Below are 26,868 nucleotides of genomic sequence, written 5' to 3'. Positions count from 1 at the left end.
ATCTGGCCATGTTAGCTGTGTGACCCTGGGTAAGTCACTTAAACCCTCTCTGTTTCAGTTTTTTCATCTGTAAAATGATCTGGGAAAGGAAATGACAAACCATCCCAGTATCTTTGCCAAGGAAACCCCAAATGGGGTCACAAAGAGTCAGACACAACTGAGAAAAAAGCAACAAAAGTGTCTCAGCTCTGGCTTAGTCTTTCTGATCATAGGGTTTGTCTTTTCTTCCTTCTGCCCCTAGTTTTCATTATAATAATAATTCATTCATATGGCACCAAAATTTGGCCATATGTTTTCCATCCATTATCTGATTTGGGTTTCATGGCAATCCTGAGAGAAAGGTACTACAAGTATTGTTATTCCCATTTTACTAAGGAGGAAAGTGAGTCTCCAGCTTCAAGTGTCTTGCCCATAGCCACATAGCTAGTGTCAGACTGTCAGATTTGAGCCCATGTTTTCTCGACCTCCAGGCTCAGGTCTTTACTTTTTCTCTGAGTTGAAAATGAGGGATATAGCCTAAATTTTTGTGAAAGGCCCCTGTTGATCCGATCATTCGGGGGGGGGGACTCTTGCCATAGGGTGCCATCCAAGATAGTGATCATATAGAAACTCATAATCAATCATGATAAACACTTTCATGATAAATGCATTAAAGATATAAAAAACAACAGGAAATGAGATGGAGGAGGGGCTTAAGATTTCATAGAAAATATTGGGCTTTAAAGGATGGACTGGAATTCAAAAGGTGAAGGGAATGAGAATATCATAGGTATAGGAAGAGCATGAGCAAGAGGTGGAATAACTTTTTTGGGTATTCAGGATACAGGAAATAGACTCATAAAGAAGAGTATTGGTCTATGGAAAGGAGAAATTAGATTAGGCTGGAAAGGGAAAGTAGCACCAGTCAGTGGAGGGCCTTGAATGTCAAATAAGTCTGAACATAGGAACCCATCAGCATATCAGTTAGTTAGACTTAAGTTAGTGGTAGAGATATAGATTTAGATGAGATATGGTCCCTGGGGTAGCTAGATGATGTAATAGATAGAGCACTGGTAGGGTGGGTGGCAGAACACAAGGTCTGTCTGCTTAAGAACAGTGATTAGCTTCCTTACACTTAGCTAAAAACGGCTTCCTTTTTAATCCATCTGTATTAATAGAAGCATCTTGTTGTCCTTTGTATTGGTTGGATCCCATCTGAAGTATATCCTTCATTTCTGGGCTCCACCTTGTCATTGATAAGCTTTTCAGGAAGACATCTGGAATGGCCATGGACTTGAGAGAGTGCCAGATGAGAATCTAGTAAAGGAAAAGGAGATGTTTAATCAGGAGAAGAGTCTGGAAGATCATGATAGCTGGCTTCAGATACTCAAAGGGCTGCCATAAGGAAGAGAGTATTTGATTTATTCTACTTGGCCTCAGAAGTCATGTCCAGGACACCTGACAACTAAGGGGGTCCAAAAATGCATTGGGCCTAGAGAGGTGGTGGAACCCCTCCCCATCTTTCCTTTCTCTTTCCTACACACACACACACACACACACACACACACAAACACATACACAAGCACACAAAAAATGAGAGGACTGGATAGCTCAGATAGGAGTTGCATGAGATGGCCACTGAGTTCCTCCCACAACTTTGGAATTTTGTGATCTCAATGCTCATACTTTCCATTGATCTCCAACCCTCCCTCCCTTTCCCCCTTCCCCCATCCTCCCATCCCTGCCAAAGTGAAGTCTTTTCTGTCTGGGCCCCAGGTTCCACCCTTTAGCATCCCAAAGTTGGAAGAGCCATCCAACAGCTATCTAGTCCAACTCATACCTGAGAGAGTCCCAACACGTAGTCATCCAACCAGCCTTTCCTTGAAAGCTACATGCTGAGGGTGAACCTGCTGACTGAAGGCAGCCCAGATCCTGCTCCTTTGTTCATGGAGCTGAAGTGCCCCTCTTGGCAGCCTCCCTTGGTGTACCTCCTTCTACCTTCTGGGGTCCCAGAGAAGCCAGGGAAATCCTTCTTCCTCCCAGCAGCTTGGGAGTCTGCTTTTTCTGCAGTCACCTAAACTCTGAATGGGTGCTCCTTGTCTGACCTTTCTTGAACCTCTTCAAAATAGCTTACCTTTCATTTTCCCCACGTGACTGCTAATGATTTTTCCCTCCTGAACTCCTAACTCTTTAATTTTAAGTTCTTCCAGAGTACTAGTGTCTTGCGTCTGAGATGACTTTGCATGTGCCCTGAGTCTATTTGCTATGAGCAACAAGAGTCAGCTAGCAAATATTAAATGCCTACTAAATATCTATTTCTTGTGCTGAATACTAGGACTGAAAAAAAAAGCTTAGAGGTCATGACGAGACAACATGCATGCCTTGTACAAACAAGATATAGACAGGATAAGATATATGGAAGGAAGATATTTAAGGGGGAAGATGGGAATTTAGCAGAGACTAGAAGGCAGCCGAGGACACCAAGAAATGGAGATGGAGTTTTGAAGGAGAGTTCCAGGCAGGGTTGGCAGCTATTAAAAAATGACTCCAATTGGGAGATGGAGTCTAGTTCAAGATCAGCAAGGAGGTAGTGTCACTGGAAAGGGTCAGAAAGGGAAAGGTAGGAAAGGTCAAGGGATGGAGGGCTTTAAAAGCCAAATAATTTAATATTCTTGGCTAGTCTCTGTGCAACTTGCCTGCAGTACAAAGACCAAGAATTCTTCCTACCCTCAAGGAGTTTATTTTCTATTGGGGATAAACATCAAAGCAAATAAATAGAAAGAAAATCAAGTTAATGGGTGGATGATTCTGCAGGTGATACTGGAGAGTTCTCAAGGTCATCAGTGGAGTGATAGAGGAAGGACAGCTCCCTAGAGACTGAGGGGAGATGGTGGGACATTCCAGATATAGCTTAAATAAAGACCTGGAGGGGAGAGGAACAGATGTAGAGTCAAATAGTAACAAGGAAAAGTTGGTGAGACCATGAATGTGGGCACAGCCACACCCTAGTTACATTTTCTGGAGCTGAGAATGTCCTGGAGAAGAGCAAACTTGGGGTAGGATTGAGGGACGGGGAATGACAATCTCTGTCATTAAATATTTGAAGGGACAAAATATGGAAGAGACAATAGACTCATTTCACTTGGCTTTGGACCAACAGCCGCATGACACAGGAAGATAGATCTTTTTTACCTTGAGAATCATTCCAGAGTTCAAGGGACCACCTTTGGAAAGAGTGAGCTGCCCATCACTGGGGTGGAGAGGCCTGAAGGCCCCTGGTCAGGGCTGCTCCAGAGAGGATTTCCTGGTGGGCTAGAGTAGAGGATTGCAGGGGGTCTCACCCTAACCCAATTCTGGTCATCTGAGATTCTCTAATGTGAATTTCTAGAGGGCTTTACAGTTAAAAAGCAAACAAGCGAAAACCCCAAAACCTTTCACCAAACAGTCCTGAGGGGTAGGTTGTGCCAACATGATTATTGCTATTTGACCCCCCTTCTGTTCCTAGTACAAGACATTCTGACTCCCCCTCTGGGCCTTTGTATAAGTGTCTGGAATGTCCTTCCATCTCCCCTCCACCTCTTGGAATCCCTCCCTCCACCACTGCTCAGCTCAAGCTCCACTGAAGGCCTGAGGCCTCACCAGGATCAATCACCCTTGGAGTTTCCAAGCTATTCATCCAGTTTTCTTGGTATTGATTTTCTTTGTATCTTTTCTGCATTTGTTTCTTTTTAGTAGATACAAACTTCTTGAGGATAGGGAGTGGTTTCTTTTTTTTTTTGTCTTTGTATCACAGCAAGTGACACAGTGTAGTCATTTAATAATACTTATTAAATTGATTTTAATAATAAAAAGAAAAAAATAGTTCAAGAAAATGGAATCAATGCACAGAATTCACAAATCATGAGATCCAGAGCTGGTGTCTGACCTCAGTGTCCTGACCTGGGGGCAGCACTTTGGCATTTCTGCATATGATTCCTTTGCTGGGATAAAGTGGGAATCTTGGCTAGGTTGGGGAATGATCCAGGGGAGGAGGAAGTAATGGGGAGGCATTCTGACCTTGCAGGTGCTATTTAAAATAGGGAGGAGGGGCCTCACTCTTTCCGCCCTCTGCCCCATCTCTGCCCCCAGTTCCCTCCAGCTCCTGAATACACGGCTCCTTGTGTCCTGGTCTCTCTCCCGGCTCCTGCCATGCAACACTCCCCTCCTTTCTCCCAAGCTGGCCCTGAGTCTAGGAACAGAGGCTGCCTTTCTCCCGGCCTGAGCGGCAAAGCTGAGCCTCAGGGCCGCCTCTTAACCTGAAGAAGGCTCGGGGTTACTGCTGTTGTTCTTGGCCTGTGTTGCCTGGCCCCCCTCAGCAAACAGGGAGGCGAGTGTGCACCCAGGGGCCAGGCCCAAGCTGGCTGCCCTGTTTATGTTGGAAAGACTGGCAGAAGGATTAGCTCAGCTGGGCTGCTAATTGCCTCCGAAGTGGGGCCCAAGAAGCTGCTGTGGGCCCAGGTTTGGGGTAGGAGGGGGCCTTTCCTCTCTCCTTGTCCTTGGTGGGCATGATGCCATTTTGGACCTTGGTGCCCTGAACCAGGTCAGGGCTTCCCCACCTCTGGTCCATGAAGAATTCCATCCTTCTATTCTGTTGGCGCCTCCTCTCTCGGGTTCTCTCCCTTCCTCCCCTAGCAGGTTGGGGGTTATGGAGCTGGCAAGGAGGCCTGGGGTCGAGGGTGAGCTGCTCATGATGTCATCTCTGTTCTCTGGCTGTTCCAGACTTTGCTCCTCAGACCCCTCCCCCTCATACTCCTCACCTTACTCCTCCCTGGAGTGAAGCACTTTCTCCTTTTACTAGGGGGTTGGGCCCCCTTCACCTGTAGCCCCTTCTCTTTGCACCTTCCCCTCCTCCCCACTAATGCTTCTGTTCAGTCACTCTAGATACCCCTTTGTCTTTGTTCATTAGTCTTCTTACCTTATCCTGTAACCCACCCATTCTTCAAACTTTCTTCATCCCATAGTTTCTCCATTCAATCTCTCACTTGTATCCTTCTTCTGGATACTCTGCCTAAAGTCATACAAGCCCCAGGTAGCCTCACCAGTCTCTCCCTCTTCGATCTCAATCTTTACTCTGTTTCACAGCCCCCTTCCCTCCACCCCCTTTCCCCTGTGTCTGGGATCTGTATTTTTTTCTATCTCTGCCCTTCATATTTGCCAGTGGTGGCTAGGGATGGAAGCAGAAAGATCACTAAGAAGATCTGAGTTCAAATGCTGGCTCAAGATACTTTCGAACTCAAGTTCCCAGCTTCAAGTTTCCTCATTTGTAAAATAAGGAAGGTGAATTTGATGGTCTATTTTACCTCCAAATTTAAGAGAATTTAAGATCATATCCCATTCTAGATCTGTGATCCATAGTCTTCAGTATCTTCTTTTCCCCTTAGTCTTCAACCTCCTCATTCTTCTTTCCCCCTCTATCTCCCTCTGTTCTTCCATCTTCCTTAGTCTCTTAGTTGTTTATCACTGTCTTATTCCCCCCTCTCTCTTTTTAGTCTCCTCAGTCTTCCCTTCTGCATCCTTCAGTTTCTCTCCTGAAGGCCTTCTTCTTATCTTGGTCTTTGCTGAAGGGGAGACATTGGCATCTGTTAAATGGGCATCACAGTGCCTACACTAACTACCTCAAAGGACTATTTAGAGATGATGACATGAAAACTCTTTAAATGATGTGTCTAAGTATTGGGGATGGCCAGAAGAGGCAGGTGGTGGTGTGCTGGACAGAGTGCTGGATGTTCAGTCAGGAAAGTCTGAGTTTAAATTCAGCCTCAGATATTTACTAGCTTTGAGACCCTAAAATGATCTCTTGTTGTTCAGCTCTTCATGTCTCCATTTGGGATTTTCTTGGTAAAGATATTGGAGTACTTTGCTATTTTCTTAGGATCACACAATTAGTATGATCTGAGGCTAGATTTAAACTCATAAAGATGAGACTTCCTTATTTTCAGGCCTGGTACTTTATTGCATCATCTAGCTGACCCTTTGGGACCCTATATCTATTTAATTTCAGGGCTCAAATCTCAAGGCAAAAATTCCAGTTCATTTCCATTATTTTTGTTTTTGTTTTTTTCTGTTTTGTTTCTTTTGCAAGGCAAATGGGGTTAAGTGGCTTGCCCAAGGCCACACAGCTAGGTGATTATTAAGTGTCTGAGACCAGATTTGAACCTGGGTACTCCTGACTCCAGGGCCAGTGCTTTATTCACTGAACCACCTAGCTGCCCCTTGTTTGTTTATTTTTGCAAGACAATGGGGTTAAGTGACTTGCCCAAGGTCACAATTCAGTTGTCTGAGACTTGATTTAAACTCAGGTCCTTCTGACTCCAGGGGCCTGTGCTCTATCCATTGTGAATAGCTACCCCTCATTTCTGTGAATATCTACACCATTATCCTTTGGCTGCTCCTCCTCTCCAATACTGTCCTGGGTACTGGTGTCATCTCTATAAAAACCCAACTGGAGCTGATAATGCATCCTTTCTTCATCTTTCTCTCTCTCCCTTTTCTGAGGTTTGGCCAAAGGGCTCCTTTCTCCATAAAGCTTTCTCAGACTCCCTCATGTCCCCTCCTTCCTCTGTTTTCTGGTATGATATCTAGCTATGCTAACTTCTCCAAAGGAAGTGTTAATTGTCATGGCTTTGTCTTTTTATCTCCAGGGCTCAACAAGTGAATTAATTCAGAATCAGTGAGTCAGAGTTGTCTATCTAACCATTTTGGCTCATCTCAATTAAATGTGTCCTTAAATATTCTCCAATGCTTTCTTTTGGATCCTCTTCTCTTTTCACTCAATGATTCTGTCAGCTCCCACAGGTTTAATTTTCATTTTACTGCAGATAATTCCCAGACCTGTAGATGTAGTCTTCAAGTGTCTGCTGAGCTGCAGTCACCTGTTCCAAATGCCATTGGATGATGACTTGAACTGGATGGCCTGCAGACATCTCAAACATATGCTCAAAATGGAATCTGTGATCTTTCCCACTATTCTCCTTTCTAAAATTCCCTATTTCTGTAGAAGGCACCAGCTTCCACTTAGGTCACCTAGGCTTGAAATCTATATGTCATCCTTCATGAACTCATATTGACCCCACATATCCAATCTGTTGCCAATTCTTGTCTCTTCTGTCTTCATAACATCTCTCATTTATGCTTCATTCATACAAGCCACTACTCCAGGCTCTTATCTTGTTCCTAGACTATTGTAGTAACCAGCCTTCTTTTTTTTTTAAAGGTTTTTGCAAGGTAATGGGATTAAGTGACTTGCCCAAGGTCATAGCTAGGTAATTATTAAGTGTCTGAGGCTGGATTTGAATTTAGGTCCTCCTTATTCCAGGGCCGGTGCTCTATCCACTGCATCACCTAGCTGCTTCAGTAGCCAATCTTTTAACTGGCTTCCCTGGCAAGTCTCTCCCTACTCCAGTCTATCCTCTATCCTTCACTCAGTTGCTAAAGTGGTTTTTCTAAAGCGTGAGCTGATGATTCTCTCTCACTCTCTCTCTCTCTCTTCTCTCTCTCTCTCTCTCTCTCACACACACACACACACACACAAACATACACTTACACATACACATACACATACACATACTCCTTTAATAAGTTCCTATGATCCCTTATTTCTTCTCGGATCAAAAAAAATCATGTTTGTAAATTAATTCTTCATAATTCTACCACTTTCTTCCTTGCAGACTTTTTATCTGTCTCTCTCCTCAAAATACTGTATAATCTAGTTCCATTAGCCTACTCACAGTTACTCAAACACAAAGTCTATTTCCATCTCCATACCTGAAAAGCTTTGGCCCTTCACCTCCATAATGTAGTTTCTCTGTCTTTTTTCAAGATTCTGCTTCAATCTCTCCTTCTGCAGGAGTCCTTTCTTGGTCTCCCTGTATGCAAGTGTCTTTCTCAAATTGCCTTTCATGTATCCTCCCACATTTTATACCAGTCTGGTTATTTATATCTTTTTTCTCTTTGAAAGCAGGAAATGTGTTTTGCCATTTTTGATCTCAATGCTTAGTATGGTCCCCAGTAGGTAGTAAGAACCTATTACATGATTATTGGCTAGATTGAAATGGACAATGGCTTCATGTAGAATTCTCATTTTTTTATATAGACTACTTATTATGTGACAATTATGAAAGATCCTTTATCATTTGGAGAAGAATCTTGGCCCAGTTTTACACTTACCTGTTTACCTTACCTTTTACACTTAACTGTTCATCTTTCATATTGAACCCCACCTAGTCAGTATAGTGGATAGGGTATTGGACCTCGAAGACCTGAATTTAAATTTGAGCCTCAGACTCTTAATAGTTGTGTGATCCTGAGCAAGTCACTTCACTTCTAAATCTGCCTCAATTTCTTCTTCTGTAAAATGGGGATCATAATTCTATCTATCTCCCAGGATATGGGGAGAAACAAATGAGATGCTTTTTGCAAATTTTACTGTGCTGTATAAATCCTAGTTATAATTATGTATTCAGTTCTACATTGTGCCAAGCACTAGAGAGAAAAGACAATGATGAAGCTCCCTTCAAGGAGCTTACATTTTGCTATGGGGGTGGGAATATGACCGATCCTGGAGAAGCATGAGGAGTGGGATGGAGTTCTGGGGAAGCTCAGGACTGGAGTATATGAAGGGAAGCACCCTCTTATATCTATATGGAATTTGGAAAGTTTTTTCTCCAGGATTCAGGAAACCCGAGTTCTGGGTGTTGGCCTCTTAAACTAGCTATGTAATTGTAGACCCCATTAAAGAAGGAGTTGTGTCCAGGGTTCGGGAGGGGATTGTCCTGCTATCCTCCCCTCTGATCAGAACCCATCTAGAGTATTGAGTTTAGGTCCTTGAAGAGGCACAGTAAAAATCTGGATTAAGTTCAGAATAGGGGAGCCCAAATGATGAGGATCCTTGAGTCTAGTTCATTGGATGCTCATTTGAAGGAACTTGGGATAGTTATCCTGGAGAAGAGAAGACTCTGGGGGGAAATGATGGCAGTGTTCAAGTTATTAAAGGGTTGTCCAATGGAGAGGGTTACACTGACTAGGTATGACCCTATAGGGTAGAAGTAGGAGTCATAGAAGTAGAGGGTGGGGGAAAAGTTGCAGAAGCAGATATGGGTTGACTTTGGGAAAGGCTTCCAACTGCTTGCTGTCCTTCAGGGTGAAATGGGCTGCCTGTAGAGGTGGGGAGTTCTCCTTCCCTAGAGGGCTTCAAGCCAAGGCTGGATGGTCACTTTTCAGGGGATACCTGTGATGTAAGGGTGAAACTAGAAGTCCTTTCCCAATCTGAGATTAAGAAGAGCAAGAAAGCTATAAAGGGTTTTAATCACCCTGCTCTGCCTCCTTGGAGGGTCAAATGAGGCCTTGGATATGAAACCTCCTAGTGTGATAAGGGGTCACCATCATTCCTGCATCCAAAGAAGCACTGGCTCTTGAGTCAGAGTCCGTCAATAGTTATTCTGTGCCAGACCCTGGATTCAGATATCACTTCCAATATTCACTCCCCAGGGAAGTCCTGTTCTCTTCCCATTACCTCACCTCCCATGTGTCAGAACTGCACCTCAAATCCAAACTTGGTGAAGCCCAACCCCTTGCTTTTTCCTTCCCATGAATCAATTGAGCCACAAGCAGTACTTTGGGTTAGGCCCTCACTCCACCAACTCCTCCTGGCTCAGGGTGGGGTCCTCTGACCTCCAGCATCCTACATTACCTCTCCTCACTAAATGAGCAACTCTCTTCCAGCTGGGGACAATGCTCCATGTACATAAAATGATTCTCTAAGGGTGGAATTTCAGGCCTCAGCAGCTGGCTGAAGCTGGTTGGCGAGGGGTCCCTCAGGTCGCCTCCAGGGCAATTCTCTGCCCTTGCTGATCAACCACAGGCCTGGATTTTCTATTCCCAGACTCTGACAAAGTTACAACCACACATTGTAGTTAAAGAAATAACCATTTTTTTTTTATAGTGAACACCACTACAATGTGAGTCAGACTGTTTTCCCCCGGAATTGTCAGGTTAGCCTGGCAATTTAGTATAAAAACAAGGTTTGGGAATCTTTAGAAGGAAAGGTCGCAGTAGGGTAGCAGCATCTAGAGTTATGGTTCCTCTTTCAGGGAATGGAGTATCCATTCTCTTCCTCTTTCCACAAGGCTTTGGGGGGGAGGGGAGTTGGTGTCTGAAACTATGACAATCCCTTGAATACAACAAGGAGTTATTTGGATGAATTGACATCAGAAGATAGGTGTATTCTTTACTCTGGTGTGGTCCTTTCACTTCATCCCCAGGTCTGCACAGATGGGAGAAATTGGTGGGGTGGGCACCCATCGCGAATTGAAAAGTCATTGGGGAAGTCTTGATTTGTGAGGACCAGTTTGCAGAAACAGAGCTGAGGAGAGAGGGAAGTGATCGTTGTCTGGGACTCCAGGCCACTCAGATCACACTTTCGGAGAGAAACTCCCCGGCATGGGCAAGGCTGCCAGCTTGGAGAATCCTAGGAAGGGCAGAGGTCATCCTAGATCTTCAGATAGTATGGGTGCCCCACCTATGAACCCTGTGGAGATTGGGGCACCATCCTAGAGTGGAGGGTGAGGGGTAAAAATGAAATACTTAAGAAAATCATTGATCAGTAGGATGGCATGGGGGAACATGAGATTGTGCGTGAGGAAGGGACTTCTGCCTTGAGATATGCCCTGAATCTGACACATTCCTGAGGCCCTCAAGGAATGTGGACCCAGTCATTTGGGGTTCTACTCAGTCTATCATTGCCCATGGTGGGGTCGTGGACACCTCTGGGCCTCAACTCCTAGAGGCAACAAAGATAGACCCAGCTTTGGGGGAAGTCTGGACATCATAGGGACTTTGATCCAAACTAGAAGACCTTCTCGTGAGTTCCTTGGTGTTGAGGGGGCAGTGCCCATCAGAAAGACCCCTTTGTCTGAAGAAAGAGAGGTCTCAAACTCCTTTCAGGGACTGACTGTTGCCTGCATCTGGCTTCTCCGTGAATAATTTCCTCCCTGCCCCCTTCCCCTTCTTGGGGCTGAAGGAGACAATTGAGTGGAGCCAGACAGAGCCGAGGGGGCTCGGGATGTTACAGTGACATTTATGCAGCTCATCTTTCATCCACATCCAAGCCAGGGCCCTGCACCAAGAGTATCTATCTGCAGCATCTCCTTCAGTTTTGGCCTCTTTCCTAGATGGACAATGAGCAGAAAACTTGGCCCAGGGCCTGAGGTTGCTGACCTTCCCTGAGCAAGCTGGGGAACATGGGAAGGGAAACCTCAAGGCCCTGGGAAGACTCTTCTTACACGCTTGAGTCTAGAGCTGGGAACTGCAGTTCGGAGCCCCCAAACCTAGAATTAGAGGCTTCAGTGGAAGGCTCCCTTGGCTGGGAATTAGGCCAGACTTGGAGCTCTTCTTTGCTCTGTGACCTCCAATAAATCACTTCTTCCTGGGCCTCAGTTTCCTCTTCTATGAAATGCAGAAGGAAAAAGACCTTCTTGCTCAGACATTCTGTGTTCTGAAGCTCCTCCCAGAACTGACAGTTTTAAATGTAAGACCCCTTATAGATTTGACATCCTAGGACCCAGGGAGGGGTGGAGCTGGGGGACCTGGGTCCTATAAAAAGAGATAAGGGGAACCCAGGTTTGGAAAGTGGTTTATTTTTGGTTTGTTCTTCTTAAGGTGCAGTTCCCAGGGAGTCATTCATCTCAGATGGCGCCTTAAATGGGGATGGGCTGGAATCTGTTGTTGGTGTGGATGCTCTTTGCAGGCCTGCAGAGACCTTAGGGTTGGAGATGTTGAGGGAAAGTTAACAACCCAGCTGAGTTGTCACATTCCCTTCTTCCCCTCCCCCCTACTCATATTCCCTAGGTCCAGGGCCTCCTCAGTCCTGGCTCAGATGGGATTTAGTACCTGTCCCATGTTATTTTTTTTTCCCCTTTGCCTAAAAGGGAGTCAGCCTTCTGGAAAGGATGATCTTTGCTTACTCATTCCTTCCATGCCCCACCCCAAGAAAGGGAGACAGATGCTGACCGCCTAGAGGGGTCATCTCCCTGGAGGCCTGAGAGCTGGCTCAGCCTAACACATCCCTCCCACAGCCCACTGAGACAGGGGATGCAGAGAGACTGGCGCTCCCAGTCTCCTAAGTAGGCTGTGGATATTGGTGGCTGGCTGCAAATATATCCCTTTGGAAACCTTCAGTCTTTAATGTGGACCTTGCTCCCCCAAACTGGGAATTGAGGGTGCCTCAGTCTTCAGTCCATTCTTTGGCTTCCTACCTTTCTCTCCCCTATAACCCCTGCTTCTCTAGAGTTGACCAAGAGGGCAGAGATAGAGCCAAAGTATCCATGTCCAAGCCTTGGGGTTTCATGGAGGGTTTAGGATTAGAAATCAAGGCAGCTGTATTGACCTAGTAGATAGAGTACTGAGCCAGGAAGACCTGAGTTCAAATCTGGCCATGGACATTTGCTAGCTCTGTGACCCTGGGCAAGTCACTTCACCAATTGCCTCAGTTTCCTCATCAATGCTGGAGAAAGAAATGGTGAACCACTCTAGTATCTCTGCCAAGAAAACCCCAATTGGGGTTATGAAGAATTGGACATGACTGAAATGACTGAAGGACCAGAAATCAGACCTGTCCTGTTCCTGACCTTGACTTACTGTGACTTTTCTGAATCTCTGTTTCTGTCTTTTGAATGGAGATAATGATACCTCCCTATGCTTCCCATCTTTTGGAAAAGCATCTTGGAAAAAATCCAGGTTCTCTAAGATATGAATTAAGGTTACTCCTTGTGTGAAGTTAGGAAAGTAGCTTGACCTTTCTAGACCTCAGTTTCTTTGCTTTTTAAACTGAAGGTATAAGACCTTCTGTAATTCTTCTTGCCTCTTTTAACCTCTGGTAGGAATATGGGGAAGGTTTGGATGGAAGAGGGTATAGAATGGGACAGGGGCTGCTACTAGCTCTATCTTCAGGGTAGACACCCGGATGTAACCTCTTCAGGGTCCCTTCTCATCTGGGTTGGTAGGTCAGTAGTTCCACAGGGGCAGCGAAATCCTTAGACTTTGAAAAAGTAGACCTGGGTTTTAGCCCTGGCTCTGTCACTTGCTGTGTGACCTTGACGAGTCATGTCCCATAATTTTAGTTTCCTCTGTAAAAGGAGGGCATCAGAATCATTGATCCCTAAGGTGTCTTCCAACCCTGACATACTGTGATTTTGGGATGGTACTAGTTGTTTGATGCTCCATCTGCTCAACTGGGAGTTTCCTAAGTCTGGGCCATCATCGCTCAATAGGGACCCCAGCGGTCCCTCCAGAGGCCTCTGAGACAGGAAGGAGGTGAGTGAACAAAACCATTTTCTGAGAGTGGTCTCCTGAGCTGCTTCCAAGTGGCCACCCTTGCCTCCTCAAGGAGACCTGATGGGGTGGGGTAGGGGAGCTTTCATTCACACTTCTCCCTTTCCCCACAGATGCATCAGGAACTGTACTTGCTTGACCACTGTGATGATGTGTGTTTCTCTCTGAAAGTCTGAAAAGTCTGTATCTACAACAGGCAGAGAAAACACTAGCTTGAGGGGGCTTCGAGGGGGGCTGGTGTCCTTCTGATTGGCTGGTGGGAGGTGGGGATCAGGGCATGCCCTGGGCCTGGGTCTCTGACCTCTGTAATAAATACTATGAAGACATTAAAAAAAATACAACCAGCAACCTTTTTTGGGGGGGGGGCGATCGTGGCTTTTAAATTATTGTCCCCCCTCCATTGGCCATCTCTCTGTTCCTTTGTCTCCGACCCTGGGGGTGACCAGTGAGTCCATCACCGGCACGTGTGCGTCTCCACCAGCCGGTGGCAGTGGCGACATTTGACAAAGCAGCACCAGTGAAATTTGCAGCTGCAGCGCTCGACCACCTCCACCTCAGCGGTGTGGAAGCCCCGGCCACAGCACAACAGTTCACAGCCGTCGATGGCCTTGGATGTTTTGTTGCACTGGCGGCCCCAGGTACCCAACACGCCACTGCGGGCGTCATGCTCACAGAAGTCCGGGCTCGGCTCCAGGTATACCAGGTCCTCGTCTGTGTGGGGCTTGAATTGGGAGTTCCTGGGCACCAGGGCTTTGGAAGATCCCACCCGCCGCTGCTCCACCTCTGTGGCCCCGTCAAACTTCTCCTTGAGGACGTGGCCCACCTTGCGGAAGGGTGGCATAGCCTTCCAGCAGGTCTTCACCTCGCAGGACCCTGACACACCATGGCACTTACATTCTACCCGCATGTGGTTCAGGATAGCCTAGGGGTGGAGAGGGAAGGGAAGGTCATCGGGTGGTGAGGGAAGAGAGAGGTGGGGGAGTTAGGTGTCTGGGGGGTGGGGAGGAAAGAAGATGTGAGTGTGTAGTAGAGAAGTCTCTCATTCTAGGATTAGAGCTGGTTTATTAGTCCAAATCCCTCATTTTGAGCTAGTTCAACCTTCTCATTTTACAGGTAAAGAAACCGAGGCCTAGAGGTGTTGACGGTGGTATTTGAGGAATGGGAATGTGTCCTGGGGGAGGAGGACATAGTGGGGAACACCTTCTGAATGAGGGATTGGAGAATGTCTGGGGTGGTGGGAAAGGTAAAGGGGATAACTGACAGGTGGGGCTAGAGAGCATGTCTGGGGGTACAAGGGAAGGAGGGAAGGGATACTTCTGGGGTCCAGAGTGGCACAACTAGCTGGGGAAGAGCCAAAAGGGATAAAAGAGAAAGTTTGGGCAGGCAAAGAAGAATGTGGGATATAGCCAGAATCGGATCTTCTGGACTACTCCAATGGGTCATGGATGGGACTAATCTTGGTCCCCAAAGGAATGGGAGCATCCTTTCTCTACCTGGAGCTTTAGAGCATGGAGAGGGGGTAGGAACTGGGCAGCACTTACCTTTCTGCCAGCCTCATTATTGTGCAAGTTCATAAGAGCCCGGCTGGAGGAGGCCCCTTTGCTTCTCTCTCGAACATCCACAAAGGACTGGGAGAAGGCCACTCCATAGGCAATGTTGTCTGAACAGCCTGACCATTGGAAGCCTAAAGTGAGTGGAGTGGGGCAAGTGAGGCTTTGCCTTGGGCGGGGGGTCCTTTGTGCTTACCTCCCCAAAAAGGCCATTCTAGGAAGGACCCTCCTGGTGGTTTGCTGGGGGACAGAACCCCTCCCTATCCAGAGAAATACAGCTTTCCTCTCTCCCTTCCTCCTGACACTCACCCTCTGGGCTGACCCCATGCACGGTCCGGTCACAGCCACACTTGTCCAGCTCCCCACTACTGCAGGCCCGAGTTACAGCAAAGGCTACTCCTGCAGAGGAGATAGCGTAGACGAAGGCAGCTTCTCGGGTTCCTGTTAGGACATAAAAGGGGAAGGTGGGTCCATCTCCTTCAACCTGTGCTTCCACTTGGCCCCGACTTGGTCCACTATGCTGATGTCCCCCAGGGAAGGAAGGTCAAGAGGGAAATAGGACTGGACTATATTTAGGAAGCTTGGTGGTCATTTACACAGGGTGACATGATGGATCCCCCAAAGCCTCACCTCTTAAAAATATCCCCCCTTCTACCAGCCTATTAAGTGCCTAAAAGTTCCAATGTCACTCCTTCTTTGGATTTAAGGCCCTGTCTTCAGGGGGTCCCTTGTTACAAGACACTTGGCTCCCTAAGAGAGGCTATCGTAGTAAAAACTCCTATTTCTACAGGACTTTCCAACTGTAAAAGACTTTCTTGACAAGACCAGTACAAATATTATACCCATTTTACTAGATGAGACAGGTTGAGTGACAGTAAGCAGCTTTTTTCAAATTCACTCAGCTAGTAAGTGGTAGAACCAGGATTCAGGCTGCTATTCCCTGACTCCAGGTCTGCTGCCCTTACTCTGAGATTAACTGCCTTTCTTGGGTACATTATATAATATAAACCCATTAGTACTCAAGCTCACTGAAAAAACTAGTTCTAACAATAGCATCATATGATCTTGGGCAAGTCTCTGCAATCTGGATTTCCTCCTTTGTAAAATGAGAGACTTGGATCAATAATCTTTCAAGTTCCCTTTGTTCTAACAACCTCTGAGTTGGCTTGGTCCATTTTGTTTATAAAAGATACTTCTAGTTCACATTTAGGTAGCATTTTAAGATTTATAATACCCCCCCCCCCCCCATCAGACAGGTAGGGCAGTGGATAGATACTTGAAACTTGAAATCAGGAAGAGACTCATCTCCCTGAGTTCAGACTCAGCTCAGATACTATTTGTATGACCCTAGTCAAATCTCTTCACCCTTTTGTCTTAGTTTCCTCATCTGTAAAATGAACTGGAGAAAGACATTTATCTTTGTGAAGGAAAGCCTCACAAAGGATCATGAAAAATCAGACATGACTGAACAACAGTCACTAGACAGGTAGTGAAGAGATCAGAATCTTTTTAACTGATTAGGAACCAATAAGGAACCAATAAGCTGAAGAGACTTTCCCAGAGTCAAACAACCAATTACCATATACTGATACCAGGATTCTAACTCTTCAACCCTCATTCTGTGAATATGCCTTTAATTTGATTAATGGTAGGAAGGGAAGGACAAAGAAGGAAGATATTTGAGTCAGGATGTAGGAGAGTGGAGCTCTTGCTTCCTAACTTGAGTGCTGACTGACCTGTCTTTTCTTCTCCTCTTATTCTCTCTTGCCTCATTCTTTCTTTTGGGACCTGGTTGAAAACTTTCCTGCTATTCTGTCTGGCCCCCGTGTGTCTCTTGAATGATCTGTGAGCAAATCCTCCCTTCCTTGGCATCTACTGACTTTCTGTGTCCTGGGGAAAGGTATTTGCTTTTTTGACCTAGGGCCCATGGAAAGAGATACAAAGAGGCTGCTCTTACAGAATCAAAGAATTTCAGAGTTGGAAAAGATCCCAGTGGCCATCTTGTCCCATTCCAGGCCCTTCAACAACCCACCGGACAAGTGGTTGCTCAGCCTTGGCTTGAAGCCCTGCAGTGACGGAGAACAGACCACATCCCAAGGCAGCCCTTCCACTTTGGGACAGCTCTCATTGTGAGAAAGGTTTTCCTGATTTGGAGCCAAAATTTGCTTCTCTGAACCCTTTACTAAGTTGCACAGTTTGGATCTTCCCCTTTCCCTTTAGAAAGGTCCCCTTCCCCAAGTTTTCATGTTAACTCCCCTCAGTTCCCCTAACCAGTCCCCTTATAACTTGATCTTGGTTGCCTTTCACCATCTTGGATACCCACCCTGGACATTCCTTCAGCTTATTAATACCCTCCCTATAGTATAGTGCCCAGAAGTACTTGGAAGGACATTGGAGAGAGAACAATGTAGTGGGATGTCAAATAAGGCAGATAGACAGCCACTTGAGTCTCTGGTGTTATTATGGAAAAGCTAGAGAAGTGTGGACTAGAGAAGAACACAGATAGATTACAAATTAGATTCCTAAACCCAAAGAATTAATGTCATGACATCAACTTAGAAGGAGGTCTGCGGTGCAGTGCCCCAGGGATCTATGTTTCACCTTGTGCTTTTTAAACATTTTTAAAAATGACCTAGATGACTCCTTTTCAGACTTCCTGGTGACTCAAAGTTAGGAGGGGGAGATAACACACTAGATGATCATCAGCATCTAAAAATATATTAATCTACAATTTTAGAGTGAAGTTAATATAATTTTATAATCTTGTCTGTGTCCTGGTTAGTCTGAGGAAATTTATGGGTGAAGCCCTTCTTAGAATCATGTTTTAAAATACATACAATGAAATACATAGAATTACAAAAGAGACCAAAAGTTAATTAAGATAAAAATTGTCACTTTCCCCCCCATCTAAGTTCTTAAACCCCCCTGAAATTTAACAAGTTTAGAACATTAAGATGAAGTTTACTAAGGATAAATAGGACTTCTTACCCTAGGGTTAAAACAAATTGACTTCACAATGGGGGGAGCCCCTGATTAGACAGAAGCATCTCTGAAAAAGGCTTGGGGGCTTTAATGGATGTTTCAAAATGAACTGATGTGATAACAGTAACCCTAAAAGTGAATTTAGTCCTGAAGTTGCATTAGGAGGTATAACTTTCAGGAATAAAGAGAGAATTGTCTCACTGTCCCCTGGTTTGGTCAGGTCTCCTCTGAAGTATGGGTTCAGTTCTGGGTTCCACATTTTAAAATAAGTTTTATGACTGACTTTTGCTTTTATATCCTAGCCTTATCTATCTTCAACTTCCCCTCACAAATGAACCTTCTCTCCTGACAAAGAAAAAGTGAAGCAAAGCCAGTGAGCATAATGACCTCACCTAAGAGCATATGCAACTTTCTATATCCATACCCCCTCCCCCATTTCATCACCAAAAGGAAGGGGTGAGCACCAAATTTTAGAAAGAGAGGATGTCAAAACACTGGAGAGCATTTAGAAAAACATGACTAGGATGGTGAATTATTCCAGGTTTTTGCCATGTAAGGATTAGATGAAAGAATTTCCTTAAAATTATAAGTGGAATGGAAACCCTCAGAAGGGAGTGATTTTCTTCATCTTTTCCCTTTGGTCTTCAAGCAAATTTGGATGTATTTTCGATGAGTTCATTGTAAAGGTCCAAGTTAGGTGTATAGCAGAGGGAATGTATGGATTGGTGTGAATTGGATTAGATGATTACTAAAGTCCTTTCCAACTCTGAAATTCCACAATTTTGTGAATTTACCCTTCTCTCCCCTTCCACTCTTTTGCTCACAACACCTAGGTAGGCTGGTTCTTGGGTATATAGGCACACATTTCATCTCTGTTCTTGACTCAAATTTTTCCTCCTTTAATGAGATCTGGCAGAATTTACCCCCAGAGAGTCCAGGAGTATCTCCTTATCTTGATAAGGCAAGGGAAGAGTTTAGGGAGAGATCATTAATTTAAAGGGAGATTAAATAATTGCCCAGATAAGGGGCAACTAGGTGCTGCAGGGGTAGCTAGGTGGCGCAGGGGTGGCTAGGTGTATAGTGGATAGAACACCAGCCCTGGAGTCAGGGAGACCTGCGTTCAAATGCGGCCTCAGACACTTTATAATTACCTAGTGGTGTGACCTTGGACAAATCACTTAACCTCATTGTTTTGCAAAAAACACAAAACACAAAACAAAGCAAAAAAAAAATTTGCCCAGGAATAAAGAATTTTAGAGTTGGAAGAGATTTTGAAGCCATTATAATTCAATCTATATAGGAGGCCAGGAAAAAAAGGGAAATAGGATACAGTGACTGGGTTAACCCATCCTTCCCATGCTACTTACCACAGGCTAGTTTTATTTCTATGACCTTATGACTTATAGACTGTCTGAGCTTCAGGGATCTTAAGACAAGGAATATTCGAGCCAGAAGAACAAAAAAATGCCTATGGCTGCCAGCTGGGCTCAGTGAAGGCTAGAACCTATGTGGTTTCTATTTGTGTGATGAAGGGGATGTGTTTGCAAGTTCTGTGACTTCCCTTAACCTTGAGTGGACCTGTAACTGGGTGTGTTTCTGCCCTCCCAGGAACTGTGTCCCTGAGGACTCTCTTACTGTGTGTATCAGTGTCAGGAGGGTTTCTTTCTTGAATGAATGTGTGTATTATATCTGCACTGAAAAAAGAACGTCAAGCCAGACATTAAGAGAACTGAATTTTAATCCTACCACTCCCTAGCTGGGCAAGTCCTCTGTACCTCAGTTTCCATATCTGTAAAAAGAGGACAATTCTACTGGCACCACCTAGTTCATAGAGTTATTTTGAGGAAAGCACATTGTAAATCTTTTAAAGTCATAGAAATGACTTGTTTTATCTATGTGTGTATGCACACTGTGCGGCTCTGGCATGGCATGTGTGACCTTATCCTTTTTCTGGGCCGTGTATAGGGCTCTGTGTGGTGGTGACTGTCCTTCTGTCTCTCACTGGGGGTGTCTGTGTGTGTGGGAGCGGCTGGGGGCAGCCCATTGGCCTAGTGGTTGGCAATTATCTCCTGGGACACCCGGCCCTGCTTTCCCAGCTGTCCCAGAGAGTAGTCGCCGTGGTCAGGAGGGAACAGTAGACTCTTCTGTGCCCTCCTTTGTGGACAGGCTGGACTGTTGGCCAGAGGGAGGGAGGGTCAGGGCCCCGGGGGCAGGACACAGCTTCTACCCCAGCCTGCCTGGAGACATGATGCTTCCCCACCTTGAAGCTCCGGCTCCAGGATCCTTCCCCCACCCCACAGAACAACCTCTCCCCTTCCCTTATTATCCTGGACACTCTGGGGGTCAGGGCCTGGGACAGGGTGGGGAGCCCCAGCTCTGGACTGGCAATGGGAGCTGCTTTGGGGGCTGGGAGCCTGCGGGCTTCAGCCATTGTGGGGGCTGAATTCTCTCCAAGTTAATCGAGGCTAATAGCAGGATCGTCTTGGTTGGTTTGTGCTGTGGCTGCCGTAAAAGAGACGACTTCAGTTTCTGGTATTTCTGGCATTTCCAGGCCTGAACCAGCACAAATCTTATGCCCCAAAGATGGGGGAAAAAAGTTAAGTTGGGAGATGGGGTTGACTTCGAGGCAGAGGGAGGTGCTAGAGGAAAGGTGGGTAGGTCGCCACCTGGCATAGGCCTGACTCAGTTGAATTAGAGCATGGAAGAGTACAAAGCATAGAAATCAACTATTCCAATTACTTTGCTGAGAAAGACAGTAAACCTCTGAGACGTTAAATGATTCTTCCAAAGTCACATAGCTAGTAAGTAACTGAGCCAGGATTTGAGCTGGTTAACATCTTTTTGGTTCCAAATCCATATTCTCCCAATACCTCTCAATTCTTTGTCTCCCCTCCCTGCCTGCCCACACTCTACTTCCGTCTGGTTTGATCTTCCCTTTTCTTTTTTTGCAGTTTTCTTCTCTTTATTTCTTCCCCTTCATCCTTCCTTCATGTTAGTGACCCGGGATTGACCAGTTGGTAAGGAGAAGCTGTTGGGTCTTCTTAGAGTTGGGGGGCGGGGAGGCAGGAAGCATCCTCCTGGATTTGATCACCCTCTTAGGCTGCCACCCATCAGAAAGAGAAGGACTTGAGATGGCAGAGAGGAAATTGGAGAATTGTCTGAGCTGCCTCTTCTGTTGGCAAGCTCATAGAGACTCTGTCCTCTGCCCTCCAAGGCAACAGCTGTGTTCTTTGTGCTCCTGTGTCTTACAGGGGTCAGTGAACACAATTTCCCGACCTGTCCACATACACACACACACACACACACACACACACACACACACACACACAGACACAGACACATAGACACAAACACATATACACACAAGTACACTAAACTCCATGAGCAGTGAAAATGGTTCCATAACTTCTTTGCTCTGAGTGAAGGTAAGGAGTGGGCAGTCAGAGCCCTTATTTACCCACAGGGACTAGGACCCTACAACATGGGAGTGCAAACATTTCCAGGGAAGGAGTTTTGACAACTTCTTAAGCTTGAGGTTAGGAAGTACTTTCTGGTATCTACCCTAAAGTCTCTCACACTCTGCTTTAAACCCACTTCCTTTGGTTTATTTCTTCATGGCAAGGCAAGAAGAAGAAGCACAGTGAAGGGGGATATAGGTATGGGATCAGCATCCGAGGTCCAAAAGAAGTTCTAATAGTTATTGAGTCATCTGAATGATCTTGGGCAAATCCCTCACCCCCTCTGGGGTCTTTGTTTCCTTTTTCTTTTCTTTTTTTAGGTTTTTGTAAGGCAGATGGAGTTAAGTGGCTTGCCCAAGGCCACACAGCTAGGCTGGATTTGAACTCGGGTCCTCCTGACTCTTAGTAAAATGAGGGAATTGACTAGATTATTTCTAATCTCTGACGTCCTGTGTTCTTAGTGCCCTCCCAACTCTGACATTCTGTGTTCCAAGGCCCTTCTCAACTGAGATAGTCTGTGTTCTAAGCTCCCTCCAGCTCTGACATTCTGAGTTCTAAGGGCTCTCCCAGCTTTGACATTTTGTGTTTTAAGGACCATCCCAGTTGTGACATCCCGTGTTCTAAGGCTCCTTCTAGTTCTGACATCCTGTGTTCTTAGGCTCCTCCCAGCTTTGACATCCTGTGTTCTAAAGACCCTCCCAGCTCTGACATTCTGTGTTCTAAGGCTCCTCATATCTCTAGCATTTCATGTTCTAAACATACTCCCAGCTCTGACATTCTGTGTTCTAAGGGCCCTAGCTCCCTTGTGGGTATTTTCAACCTTTGAAATTCTGTTCCTAAGTCCCTTCCAGTTCTGATATTTCAGAGTCTGAGGTTTCTTCTATCTCTAACATCTTTGTGTCTGCAGGTCTTCCCCAAGGTCTAATCTTAACCTCTCTGAACCTCAAGTTGGACATTGGTGACCTCTTAGGTTTCCTTCCTCTCCCCTCCTTTTAGTTCTACATACACGATCCCAAAGTAGTGACTCCACATCTAATAGTCTTTGTAATACACAATTATAGGTGGCTGAGTGGCACGCCAGAAACCAGGAGGATCCGAGTTCAAATCAGATCTTCAGACACTTGATAGCAAATCACTTAACTCTATCTGACTCAGTTTCCTCAACTGTAAAGTAGACATATAACAGTACCTGCCTCCTAAGATTATTGTGAAAATATTCATAAGAAGGGCTTCTTAGCACACAGTAGGTGCTTAATATTTGCTTATGCCCCTTTCAGCTAGGACAGATCCAGGCTTCACTGACACCATGAAAGGTGAATCCTGCAGATCACTTTTGCTACTCAGGAATTATCTATACAGGATCCTGTCCAGGACTTTATCATTGTAGAGACTACAGCTTGGGGAATTACCATATTTTATACATGAAGAAGAAACTGTTTCCTTTGGAAGGGAAGGATAAGTAGAAAGATCAGGGATCTGAATCCAAAGATTGAGCCTCAGGGCCCAAATTCAGGCCCACTTCTCTCCTAACTTAGACTATTTCCTTTGAGTAGGGACTTGGCAGAAGATGCTTTTGGGGCCCACTAGACGACTATCACGCATGAGCTTCTGCTGCCATTATTTCAGCTAATAACCATTGATAGGGTGCTCTGCACTCGAAATACAAAAAAAGGCAAAGGGGAAGCTAGGTGGTGCCATATTGGATAGAACACTGACCCTGGGGTCTGAAGAATCTAAGTTCAAATGCAGTCTCAGATTCTGATTAGCTATATGTGACCCTAGGCAAGTCACTAATCCCATTGCCTCCCAAAATAAAAAATACAAAAAACAATACAAAAAACAAAAGAAGGCAAAAATAGTCCTTGCTCTCAAGGTTCCCAGTCTAATTGGAGAGACAACATGGAAGGTAATGTTGGGAGGAAGGCTCTAGTAGGTGAGGATGCCTGGGAAAGGCAGAGCCTGAGATGAACCTGGAAGGACCTAGCAAGGAGTCCAGTGGAATTGGACTTTAGGATATACCTGCTGCCCAGAGGATGATGGGCTCCAGGGGAGGAGATTAGTAAAAGTCAGCCACAGAGGGGATGTGGAAACTCAAACACAGCAGAAAAATATACTTAGCATAGAACAGCTACTCTGCCCAAGGGTATGGGACCCAGAGGAGACCTTAAAGGTTATCCAGTCTAACTCCACATTTTGTAGATGAGTAAATTGAGGTCCAGAGAGATTGACACAGGCAGATAGTGTTAAAGGCGTGATTTGAACCCAAGCCCTCTGACTTGAGAGTCAGTGTTACTTCTAGATTACCTCTCCAGTTGTTCCCTATGGGTTCTGAAAAGCTCTTGTTTTTCTAGACTGGATTGTAATTTCAAGAGACAGAATTTGAGAGAGGCCAGTGTTACCACATCATGTCAGACCTTCCCAATAAGCTGGGCTAATACTGTCTAAACCTCTTAACTTGGGATCCAAACTAATTCTGCAGTTAAATTCCAACCTACAGGTTTGTTCATTTCCCACACTTCCCTCTACTCCAACCATAAAGGACAATTCTCCAATCCTAGGTCCTATCTTATACTTTGTCACCTTTGCTCATCCTGTTAAACATAATTCTCTTTTTCTATGTGCAGAATAGTTAACTTACAAAGTGTTTTTCTCAGCTCTACCTTATAAAATGGATATTAATAATATTATAATATTATTTTAATAATTTTAGCAAACATTACATGGACTAGGCATTGCACTAAGCCTAGATAGATACTTTATTTGATCTTCACAACAACCTTGGGAGATAAGTACTATTATCCCAATTTTACAGATGAGGAAACTGAGACAGACCAAGGTTAAGTGATGTGCCTAAAAATCACACAGCTATTAAGTGTATGAGTGCAGACATAATAATAGAAGTATCATTATGAGAAAACTGAGGCCCAGGGAATCAGGCAGATTGTGAGTTTCTTGAGGGCAGGGACTGTCTTAAACACTTTTGAATATATATTTTAAGGTTCTTCCCAGCTCTGACATTCCATATTTTAACATCCCTTCAAAATCAAGAATTCAATGTTCCAAGGATCCTTCTGTTTCTAACATCTTAGCATCAAGGGTCCTTTTTAGTTCTAACCTCCTATGGCCCAGGGTCCCTTCCATGGTTTTACATTCTCCTGCCCCAAGGACCCTTTGAACTCTGATATTCTCTCTTTTCTGGTTTGGAAGGTCTGGGCGGGGAAGGAAGGTGGAGGCTAGCCAGTGGAATTCCAGTTGTTCAGGAATTATGCAGGGGGAGGCGGCCTTGATGAGCCGGTGATGGATAATTTCCACCAGAGTCACTGAGAGGACAGAGTATCTATCTTCCCCTCCTTCTTCCCTCCTTCCTTCCCTCCCCCATGAACCTGAGAATTGGGTATCTAATAATATACATTTAATTTGAGCACCAAAATTATAGACAAAAAGATTTGGAAAAAATTGTGTGCCTGTGGCATGGTGTAGTGTGTGTGTGTGTGTGTGTGTGTGTGTGTGTTTATACACACGTGTTAGGGGGATGGGACTAGCTTTCAGGAGAGGGATCAGAGAAGAAAAAGTTGTTTGCCTTGGCTAGAAGACAGCTTGGTGTGGGTGTGGGTGTGGGAAGGGTGTTGGGGACTTTGAGGTAATCTGGAGATATTTGTAGAGTGTAAAATCCAAAGAGGAAGAGGGACCAATGAGCCTGGTCAAGGGGGTGATGGTGGGAGTTACTGGAGTGCTGGGGATGAGTAGGGTCTAGGAGAGAAACCCCTGGCAGAGGGAATGCTCTAGTGGGAAACTGAGGGAGATTTCATGAGACAGGATGTTTTTTTGACTGGGACCCTGAGGGTCAGTAGAGTATGGGGCTGGGGGGGGGAGTGGAGGACTGGGGTTTGTGAGCATAGAGCCTCACATAGAGAATTTCAAGAATCTGGTACTTCATCTCTGGGGTAGGAACCTTGTAGTGGAATTGAAAGAATCCTGGACTAGGAGTCAAGGAACCTGGTCCAGATCTCATCTTCAGTATTGATTGGTTGAGTGACTGTAGGTCTTAACTGTAAAATAAGGGGCTTAAATAAGCTGACCTCCAACTTCCCTTTCTACTCAAAATTTCTGATCCTCCTCCAACCTTCTTCTCTTACAGAGTCACAAACTGAGGTTGAAGTAGAAGAGATGGCTTTCTCAAGGAGCTAGTCTGTAGGAAAGCTAGGCTGACAGAGATGGGATTATGTAAAATGAGTCTTTGCTCTGTCAACTTCAGAGTGAGAGTAGATGAGGGTTCTGCAATCTCTTTGCCTTCCTTTTATTTAGCAAATCTCCAAGCTCAAAGGTTACCTCCTCCAAAAAACTTTCCCTGATTCTCACTAATTTTCCAAATAGAACCTGGTCTGTCCTTATGGGATCATGGGATGGACACCTGAGGTCTTCTGCACCTATTCCCTCCTTCCTTTGGTTGTACCCTATCTCTTTTCTCTTAACACTTTATGTCACTCATTATACTCCTTGATCAAACAATACCTCAGTTATCCTGCATGCATTTTGGTCATTATTTCCAAGTCAATAGCCCCCCCCCCCCACCTCTTTATGTACTATTTTCTACTCTTAAGTTTGATTGTAAGCTTTTTTCCTTTTTTTTTTGGCTAGGCAATGGGGTTAAGTGACTTGCCCAAGGTCACACAGCTAGGTAATTATTAAGTGTCTGAGGCCAGACTTGAACTCAGGTCCTCCTGACTCCAGGGCTGGTGCTGTATCCACTGCGCCACCTAGCCACCCTGATTGTAAGCTTCTTGAGGGCAGTGTCTCTTGTTTTTCAATCTTTGTAGCCCTCCCAGTTTGGCTCATGAAGATAAAGGGATGAACAGACAGACAGATGAAAAAGATCTTAGAGGAGTGAAAGGACTTGGCAACTGCTTAGAAATAAGAGATAAGACTGAGGGAAAAATTGAGGTTAACCATAAGGTTTTGAACTAGGTGAATTTTGGTGCTATGGAAGAATTCTGTAAATATTCTTTTGTTGCTGCTCAGTCATTTCACTCATGTCCAACTCTTTGTGACCTCACTGAAGATTTTCTTGGCAAAGATATGGGAGTGGTCTGTCATTTCCTTCTCCAGCTCATTTTATAGAAGAGGAAACTGAGGCAAACAGGGGATGTGACTTTCCCAGGATTTGAACTGGTCTTCCTGACTCTGGAGGTGCTTTATCCATTGCACCACCTAGTTCCCTTGGAAAACATTTATTGAGTCCTAATTTATAGTGGAAAGGGCACAAGATTTAGACTTAGGCAAGGTTTGAGTTTAGTTCCACTTTTTTTTCTGGTTGTGAGAATTTGGGAAAACACTATGTGGGACTCTGAAAAAGAGGGATAATAATCTCATTTAATCAATCAACAATCATTTAAATTCTTTCTCTATAGGGGTTATTAAAAAAAAGTCCCTGCTCTCAAGGAATATAAATTCTAAGAGGGAAGATAAGAAACAGCTAACTAGTTGTGTGTGTGTGTGTGTGTGTGTGTGTATACATATATATTTGTGTGTGTGTG

The 26,868-nt window shown here is 45.0% G+C and overlaps 1 protein-coding gene across 1 annotated transcript in view; it reads right to left on the bottom strand.

Annotated features, from left to right (window-relative positions):
- Window positions 1-6,189: 6,189 nt before the first annotated feature.
- WNT4 (Wnt family member 4) overlaps window positions 6,190-26,868 on the bottom strand; it is a 53,399-nt gene continuing 32,720 nt past the window's right edge. Inside the window, exons 3-5 of the mRNA XM_074218185.1 lie at window positions 15,204-15,335; window positions 14,886-15,028; window positions 6,190-14,266 (exon numbers count right to left, since the gene is read on the bottom strand). Coding sequence (XP_074074286.1) covers window positions 13,799-14,266; window positions 14,886-15,028; window positions 15,204-15,335 — 743 coding nt within the window. The 3' untranslated portion in view covers window positions 6,190-13,798. The remainder of the gene's footprint in view (window positions 14,267-14,885; window positions 15,029-15,203; window positions 15,336-26,868) is intronic.

This window comes from Macrotis lagotis, chromosome 1, assembly GCF_037893015.1.
Source record: "Macrotis lagotis isolate mMagLag1 chromosome 1, bilby.v1.9.chrom.fasta, whole genome shotgun sequence".
Lineage (NCBI taxonomy): Eukaryota > Metazoa > Chordata > Mammalia > Peramelemorphia > Peramelidae > Macrotis > Macrotis lagotis.
The sequence above is the reverse complement of the archived record's forward strand: the minus strand, read 5'-3'. Positions and strand labels throughout refer to the sequence as shown.